Genomic DNA, 9,239 nt, shown 5'->3' with positions numbered 1-9,239 from the left:
ACACATTCAAGTGGTGACATATAATACAAATCAAAATTTAGTATTAGAATTCCTATTTAGACAGACATGCAAATCATGTTTTATCTTACACTCAAAAGTTTGCCTTCCTTCATTGAAAGGATTTGTGATGAAGAGATTGCTGCTGTTCAAGAGGTCTAGAAGCAGATAATGGTTTTTTGGCATTTTGTAAGCAGAGTTTACATCAGCAAATACTTAGTTAAACATGGCTAATTACAGGAGCACTCTGCAGCCTGAGGATGGTTTGTTTCTCAGACACACTGCCTGGTTCTGTACCTTGTGGGTAGCTTTACTAAACCCTTACACTTAGGCAAAGTGGTGCTGAGCTGTTCCTTTGCAGAAGTGCTGTTGTTGTCACCTACACCTCCAGTGTGAGAACACCCCAAGCCTCACACAGTGACATTTGCTTTTCTGAGCCATCTCAGACAGGACAAGTTCCTGAGAGCTGCTGAGCACCCTCCCCAGCTCTTGCCTTCATGGAAGGATTGCATGAGGAGATGCTGAACTGCAACCTCCTTGTTTGATCTCCTGCTTCTTACTTGGTCTGTTTGTGAGAATATTCTTTCTGCTTTGCTTTTTTTTTTTCCCTTGACACACATACAATGTATATTTAGATCAGGACTGCATTAGGCATTCATTTGGTTAAATGGTTTCTCACTCTATTCAGTCCTGCTTTGCTGCATCTGGAGCAAAATGTAATAGTCCACAGAGTTTAATATTTGCTAAAAATAAATAGGACAGGGTGGAAGGAATTTCTAATGTAGCTGAGAAAGTTTTACAACAGTTTCTTTACACAAAACTCAAAACTTTGCATTTCCTTTTGTGTTAATGGAAATTAATTAAACCTCCTGTACCTGAGGAGGGAATAGTCACATATAATTTCTCTCACAATTTTGGAGGAAGGTTGTATAGGAATGTTTAAAATAGAAATTTATCACCACAGACATTTCTTTTTATTTCAGCACTAGGTAGTTGTCAGCGGCATAAAAACAGCTTCAAAATTGGCATGAATTGACAATTTGGATGGCAACATCATCAGAGTAACAGGTGGGGAAAGAAATTTACCCACTTGTGACTGTTTTTTGTGAATCAGGATGGAATCTTGTTGAGAATAAATTTATACTGATGTTGGCACTTATACTTCTTTGAGGGAGTACTTAAGTTCTCCTTCACAAAAATTAATTCTTTTAACTAACTACATCAATCTCATATAATGGTTCACTGGAATAATGTGAAATGAATATAATTTAGTAAAGTAAATAAAGTCAATTTAAATTAATTAAATGAGACACATTTACAATTATAATCCATTTTCATATCTTAATGTTAAAACTTACTGAAAGTCTACCTGTTTGAAGTCAAAGTAAGCAGGACCTTCCTAATCAAGCTCATAAAAATCTACTAGGTATTCCTGAGTCAACAGAAATGAAACCTGTACTAAATTTTGCAGGATATTAGTGGCAGATGCAAATTCAAATATTAAATATTTCCCAAGAAGAATGTAATTCTGTAATGATTTACAAGGAATGGATTTAAAAAGAGCTGTTTTATCTCTATTAAATACATTTTAAAATTAATGCAAACTGAATTTTCTACCGGCAATTGAAAATATGCAATATCATATAATCCAGAGGTTTGTTTCTCCATGTGCAAGTTTAATCATTTGTGGAGAGAAATCAGAGTGTTCTGACCTAGACCCATTTTAGAATGACAGATAGATACAAAGAGGAAACAATTGACACAAATGAGAACATTTCTTTTACTGTGTAACTTTTAAATGCAGTTTTCTTCAGCCAATTTTCCTTAAAATGTGAAATTCTGGATGCTGGACTTTGAAATGGAGAAAAAACCCTCCAGTTATATAAAAACACTATTAGGTCACTGATGACTGAAGGTGGAGGTTAAAACCAGTGATATTTATTTTGTCTCTGTCAGGTAGAGAAGCAAATCACTTTGTTAAATACAAAAAGACAGCGCTGACAGGGAAGGAAAGGTTATATTTGAAAGCAGGTGATGTGATTCTTTTGTGGGGAGGGAGAGCAGACTGTGTGTCTCAACATTCCTAAACAGAGAAGCCAATCTTTGTGCTTAAAACAGTGATCTGGAATAGGAGCTGGGTCCTGTGATCAGCTCAGTTCCTGGTGCTTGGAGATGCTGTTTTGTAGTAAATGAACTGTGATTCTTCTGGGGCTTTGTTCACAGTTACCCTGAGGACCTTTAACACCCCTCTGGCAGCTCACTGAGCCCGCTAGACAAATATTCCTTCTGCATGAATAATGTTATCAAAAATATTGAAGAAAACCAACTGAAAATCAAAGTATCAACATCCTTTCGTTGATCCAATTATCTGTCTCTAAAAAAAGGTTTTAACACCTCCCACGCTGAACAGCAGCTTCAGTAATTTGGCCATGATAACAGTGCATAGTGAAGAGACACGAGGCAGTGATACGTGGTGACACGTCCCATTTTGTGTACAGGAAGAGTTTGGTTTAAGTAAATATCTTTTCTTTGTAAGTACCTTTCAGATTACTCACTATTATGTTGCTCATCCCATTAGTCTCGTGTAGTTACCACAGATGTTTAATTGCAGAAATTGTAAATGAGTGAGTGATTCTAGCATTCCTGAGGAAGGAGATAGGAGATGAGGCTTTGCATCCTTGGATTTTTTTTTATGTTCACGGTGTATTTGAAGATGGGGAGTAAACTGTGACTAAGGTGTAGAACAAAGGATTGGAAGGTTTGGCTATTTAACTTCTACCAGTGACTAATTCACAGCAAACCTTAAGTGTCCCTTCATTATGGAATAGTGCTCTAACAAGTCCCTGTAATGATATGCTGCCATAATGCCCCAGATGATATCACAACATGATGCTTTATCAGAAAATTACATCAAAGGCCCAGCATTCAATTATGATAGGCTGGGTTGGGAAATCCAGCAGCCTGCTGTGCTGAGATGCAATGAATTGTTTTCAGCAGTGAAATGAGAGCACCCTTGCAATGTAGACCTGCTGGAAGTCTACAAAGGAAGGTTTAAACTTCATGTCTGTAGCTGCTATCAATCTCAACATTTTTTCTGTGTGGAATTTGCATGAGGTCAGTGGCAGAGCTCAGAAGTAGCTCAGAGCCAAGGCTCTGCAGGGATCAGGACACAGGATCTGCCTGTGTTACACCACAGGAACACAGTGTTTGATTGGTGTTGTTTGAACAACCATCCTTACAAAGCGTGGCTCTAACCTCAGCTGCAAGGAGCCACCTGTCCCCATGCCATGATGTCCATGCTCATGGGAGATGGGATAGAGTGAAGGATAAATTACTAACCTTGATGTTTCCACTGGATATTTACAGCATATACAGAAAAAGACCCAGCTTTGTCATCACCAGCCTCAGTATTACAGCAGCAAAGAGCTATTTAAATGGAGATGGTGGCTGTTTGTGCATGAAAAAATTATGTCATACATATTATGTATTGTATATAACATATCACTGATTTTAAAGGGAAGGGATCACATTTTGCCTCCCATCCGTGACATCCACAGACAACCAGACAAACAATATTCTGGGATTATTTTAGAAAGTAATTCATTTTAAATAGGTAATGAATTAGTAATAATTTACTAAAGCAACAAAAGAGATGATTGTATTCAATTTTATTCAAGTAAAATATTTCCTTTGGAAGGAAAACTAATTAGAATGTTTCAAAAAATATGGGTCATTTGGTAACACAATTAGTGTCTTCAACCAGACAGAAGATAGCAGACTGAGGTTAACACACACTTGGTAAGAATAGTTTGATTCAAGTATATCCCCAAGGTAGAACAAATTCAGAGGGACAGCGGGGATTTAGGTTTATGTTTTGTCTACCTGGACACCATGTTCCAAATACTATTTTGAACACAAAACTTTCCTTTCATGTATTCCCAGGGGTGCACTCATTGTACATTTCTTTGGACAATCTATGCTCCCAAAGTCATTATATAATCTTGACATAATTAGCCTTTTTGTTAAATTATTTGGAAAACGGAAATCGAGTTTGTTAGTCATATGGCATTTCCCTGTTTCCTCACTGCAGAGAGCCCTGATTGCTTAGGATTAACACTTGCATTTATGCTGCTTAGAGCTGACACCTCATTTTCATGTACTCCAAGTTCAGCATAATCACAGACCTAAACGAGAATAATCTTTATTTCTAAACCCCGCTGGTATCAATAATTCAACAAGGTCACCTCCAGCCTTGAAAGCGCTCGGGCTGCAGAGGGAGGGTGGTGTGCCCATCCCAGTGTCCGACCTGGGGCTCATCAGCCCCGCAGAGCAGCAGGAACAGGCCGAGCTCATCCCGAGGGATGGAGCCGGGGCTGTGCTCCCCAAAGCTGATCCCAAGGGATGGCGCAGGGGCTGTGCTCCCCAAAGCTGATCCCAAGGGATGGCAGCAGGGGCTGTGCTCCCCAAAGCTGATCCCAAAGGCTGCCCGGGCTCTCTGTTCCCGCAGGGCTGATCCCAAGGGCTGGCCGGGCTCTGTGCTCCCCAGAGCTGATCCCAAAGGCTGCCCGGGCTCTCTGTTCCCGCAGGGCCCGGCTGCGCAGTCCCGAGGCGGTTCTCAGGGGGCTCCACGCCCGCCCCGGCCCTGAGGGGACACTCAGCCGCCAGGGGGAGCCGCTCCCGCCCCGCCCTCGAGTCCTGCGCGCGGGCTCGGCCAAGCCCCGCCTTCCCCGCCCTGCCCCGCCAGCGGGTTGGCGGAGGGAGCCGTCAATCCGAATGACGCCCCGCCCTCCTCCAACCGATCGGAGCGCGGCTTGATTGGCAACCGCGCGCCGCTGCTCTCGCGCCGGAGCCTTCCCCCGCCCTAGCTCTCCCTCTGCAGAGCGATTGGCTGGCATAGTTGTCAATCACGGATTAGCTCCGTCCCAACCAGTGGAGCCGCCTCCTGAGCGCGAGGCGCGGTTTGATTGGTGCTTCAGGCTGTCAATCAGCGGCGCGCCCCGCCCCGTCGCGGTCAGGTAGCCCGGAAGATGGCGGCGGCGGCGGCCGGTGGGGCTCTGTGAGAGGAGCGGCGGCGGGGCCGATGCCGCGGAGTCGGGGGGCGGCGGCTGCCGCGGGGGCTCCCCGGAGTCGCTGAGAACCTCGAGCCCCTCGTTCGGCGCCGGGCCTCGGTCCGGGAGCGGACGGCATGCGGCAGCGCGGGGGGCTCGGCGGGAGCGCCGGGCGGCGGGGGGGCGGTGGCCCGCGGCTCCTCGGCCCGCGACACCTGCTCGGGCTCGTCCTTCTGCTGTGGCCGCTCGCGGGGAGCGGCGAGGCGGCTCCGCTGCCGCCAGCAGGTGCAGGTGAGCGCGGGGGAGCGGGGCTGGGGGTGCGGCTCCGCGGCGGGGCCCGGGAGCGGCGGCACTGCGGGTTTCCGAGCCCCCGTCCCTCCCCCGTGCTGCGGACACGGCTCCGCCGAAGCGTCGGGAAGGGCACGGCGGGCGGATGGGGCTCCCCGGCTGTAGGTCACGGCTGTGCCGCTGGCAGCGAGCAATATCCCGCTGTGGATCACTCAGAGCCCTGATACTGAGCTGCGGGATTGTTCTGTCTGTGTTTACCGCAGACCTTCTGCCTGTAGTGCTGCTGCTTTCACCTGTTCTCAGCTCGGCGGGATTTTTATTTTTTCTGGTTCTGCCTGTGAATCACCGGGACTCCCGTTCCTGGGTGGAGGCTCCTCAGGGCAGACGGCACTTCCCTGTTTTCCGGTCAGATTAGTCGGATTCCCCCCCCGCCCCCCCGGCCAGGCTCTCTAAATAGTCATGTAGTTCACATTTATTTCTCTCGTATGCCAGGTAACGCTGAGTTCCTTCGATTTCCCTGGTTATTTTCCTGTTAATCTTAAAGGCACAAACTAAACAATATGTCCTCGCAGTCGTAGGACTGATCAGAGGTTTAGTAGGATTCACAGGTACCGTGTCTTTGATTAATTTTTATTGTTGGCGTTTCACTGGGACTTGCAAACATAACATTGTATTGAGACTGAATTTTGTTAGGGTTGGGTTGGTTGCAATGTGTGCTGAGATTCCCTTCTAGCCGTGAGGAGTTGTACAGCTTAACTAGACAAGATGTTGAGGGAGGAGCAGGAGCAGTGGGGAGGGAAAGATACGAAGCACAAAGATTAGGTAATTTGGCTGCTCTTCCACACGAAGTATCAGAACTGGGAGTGGAACCCGTCCTTCCTTTATTTTTGGACTTGTGTCTCTTTCCCAGTTTTTCCTTCCCAGAACATTTATGAATTGTTCATAAGTCACTCCCTCCATCAGTCTGCTTTGAGGTCTTTCATACTTTGTGTAAAAGTGAACTTCTGAAAAAGAGAAAACTGTCCATCAAATCTTTATTTCCTTTGATGCTACATGATAATTTTTTCATTTATAAAATATTTGAGGTTTATCCAAATAATATTAATTTGTCATTGAGCTGTAAGGTAAGACAGCAGAATCAGTTCTGCGTGAAGGATTTTATAATGTCTTTCCTGGGTCTTACTTTCTTTGAAATGCAATTAATTTTTCTATTTAAAGGAAAATGTTAAATGTAAATTTATTTTTTTTAATACAATTTTCTCTTTCCTTTGAGGACTTTGCATGTACCTTACAAAGATGGGGGAACAAAGCATAACTTCCATGGCACTGGTAAAAAGTTTTATTCTCAAATGAAAAGCTGATCGCCAAATTGCAGGACATAGTATTAAAGTGTTGTTGTTTGGTTTTGTTTTTTTTTTTTTTAATTCTATAATTTAAAAGACTGAATCAGCTGTGCCAACTGCAGTACTGCTAAGAGAAATATTTATGATGCTGTGATATTGGGCTCATACAACATGAATGAGATACTGTAATTTTATACGTAGGTTTTGGTTATATTTAGGCCACAGTATGTATACATGGGATGTTAGCTCAAGCTTAGCCAACTGTCCAGATGCTGTCATGGGAAACCCAGTGAACTCCTGGAAATGAAGCTGCTGCTTTCTCCTGTGTCTTTGCCCATGTGAGAGACAATGTATTTGGGTTACTTTATTGATGGATATTTAGTATTGAAACTTTAGGGCCTCATTGGGTGCCTTTTCCAGTTTGACTGGCATCACTTTTGCTGGGAGGACTTCCTCCTACCTGAATTAATGTGTGCCTGGTGGGTTGGAGTGCAACGGGTTCTTAGGCTGCAACATGTCCTGTTATCATCACCTGTATGAGCAGCAGGAAGTGGGGGAAAGCTACAAGGCCTTTGTTTTTTTTCCTTCCTGTGAATATCTTCCCAGTGGATGACAATGAGACTGGTTCAGCTTGAACCTTCTCCGTCATTCTGGGCAGGTTTTAAACCTGTCTGAAGACAAACCTGTGACGTTATTTTGCAGGGTTAGGAGTCATGGGTTGTGTTTAAAAACAATTCAGCCATGTTGTGAATGTCTCTCTTGTGTCCCATGACAGGTTGCTTTGATTTCCTCTGCTGGGGCTGGCAGGGGGTGGTGGGCTCCATTCTGGACCTTGGCAGTTTTTGCAGTTGACTGTAACACTTGGCCTGATACACATGGATTGGATACTTGAGAGGAATTTAATGGGCTTTTCATAGAGTGATTACTCACTGGTTTCAAAATTACTTTAGACTCCCACAATTCTTCACCTAGCAAGAATGGTTGCTTCTTTGGCAATGGAGAAACATTTTTATGTGTGTTGCTTGTGATAGGAAAGATGGGATCCACACAAAAGGGAGGAAAGGACCTGTAGTTATTGTAAGGAATTGTATAGAATCTTTCATGAATTATACCTATAATAAATTCTCCCTTGGGGAGGAAGCTGGAATGCTGGAAGTGGTGATGGGCAGGTTCTAGCAAGACTAGATTGGATTCCTTGAGCAAAACTGCTCCAGTTTGTGGGCATGCAGTGGAAGTTTGCCAGCCTGGGTGGCTGGGGAGCTGTCAGGTGCCAGGGCCCTGATGGAGAGGAATGATGCTGCTCTTCTCAAGTGTGGCTTCATAGTGCTTGCATTGACAAGGTGTTCTGTATTTGTCTTGCATTTTTGATGTTATATTTCTAAACTAATTTAATTTTTTTAATCCAACAATAAGGAAATCAAGCTTGAACTGTTTCCTTGGTAAGGTTCATAGCAATTGTTATAGGAAATATGAAAAACAAGCTGTTGAACATGCTACTGCCTAAAAATACTTTACCCAACTTAGATTTAATTTATTCTGTGAGTGGAAAAAAAGGATACTGATATGTACTGTGCTAGTTCTGAACTTAAGGTTTGGCTTTATACTGGAGGTAAGAGCTGGGGCAGTTGTGCTGGAAAGGAGTTCCAAGGCTGAAGTGTTGAAGTTATCTTTCACCTGCAGAGTATTGGTGATTTTCTCCGAGTGCATCAGCCTAACATGACTTCCACTCCCAGCTGTGTGGCTGAAGGAAGGACACTTGGGCATTGCTTTCCTGCAGCAGTGTTTAGCAGCCAAACTGCATCACAAACTGCCATGGCTGCTTTACTGTGCTAAAGCTGTTCATGTACATTCAGGCTCCCAGTTCTGACTTGGATTTCCATACTTGACCTTTATTCCACTGAGCGTCTGAATCAAGTGTGTGTGTAATGTCAGACAAAGTGTTTTCATCATCTCTGTGCTCTACGAAGTCTTTACAAATACAAAGAAGAGGGACTCAAAAATACTTTTATTATCCTGTAAAACTTGAATAGGTGGTAGCATTTTTAGCCGGTGTGTTCGGTTTCACACTTGTGATTACTGCACAGTCTGATCAGTTGAAGTGAGGAGCTGGACTTGGTGCCTACATCATTGCTTTTTGAGAGCATTGGCCTTGGCCAGTTGGGTGTCAGTGGCAGGGAGTCTCTGCTGATGGACTAGGTCATGTCGGATCCAGGAGGAGATTATTAGAATAGTAGAATATACTGTTATTACTATCCAGAGATGTTCATCTGGAGTATCTAAATATTCATGCAGCTGTATGAATCTGAAGTATCTAAATAGTCAGTCAGCTGGCCTCAGATGACAAGTTAAAACTTTGAGATGAAGTCACATTTTTTTGTTTTTGCATGAAGATGAGCTCTGTGGTACATATATACTCCTGGGAAAATTGTTGCTTTTGGGTTGCTTTGGCTTGATGTTTTACTTAGAGTTCTGTCAGACTGGGGCCAGATTGCAGTTGTGGCCTGTGGTTTGGTACAATGTAAAATGTCTGTGACTTGCACATAATAAGAAAAGCCATTTTCTA

General features: G+C 44.1%; 1 protein-coding gene across 1 annotated transcript in view; it reads left to right on the top strand.

Moving 5' to 3' along the window:
- The first annotated feature begins 5,030 nt into the window (after positions 1 to 5,030).
- Positions 5,031 to 9,239, top strand: part of LMTK2 (lemur tyrosine kinase 2) — a 41,941-nt gene continuing 37,732 nt past the window's right edge. The window contains exon 1 of the mRNA XM_030957993.1: positions 5,031 to 5,336. Coding sequence (XP_030813853.1) covers positions 5,183 to 5,336 — 154 coding nt within the window. The 5' untranslated portion in view covers positions 5,031 to 5,182. The remainder of the gene's footprint in view (positions 5,337 to 9,239) is intronic.

This window comes from Camarhynchus parvulus, chromosome 14 (assembly GCF_901933205.1).
Source record: "Camarhynchus parvulus chromosome 14, STF_HiC, whole genome shotgun sequence".
Lineage (NCBI taxonomy): Eukaryota > Metazoa > Chordata > Aves > Passeriformes > Thraupidae > Camarhynchus > Camarhynchus parvulus.
This window is presented reverse-complemented; position numbering and strand designations above follow the sequence as displayed.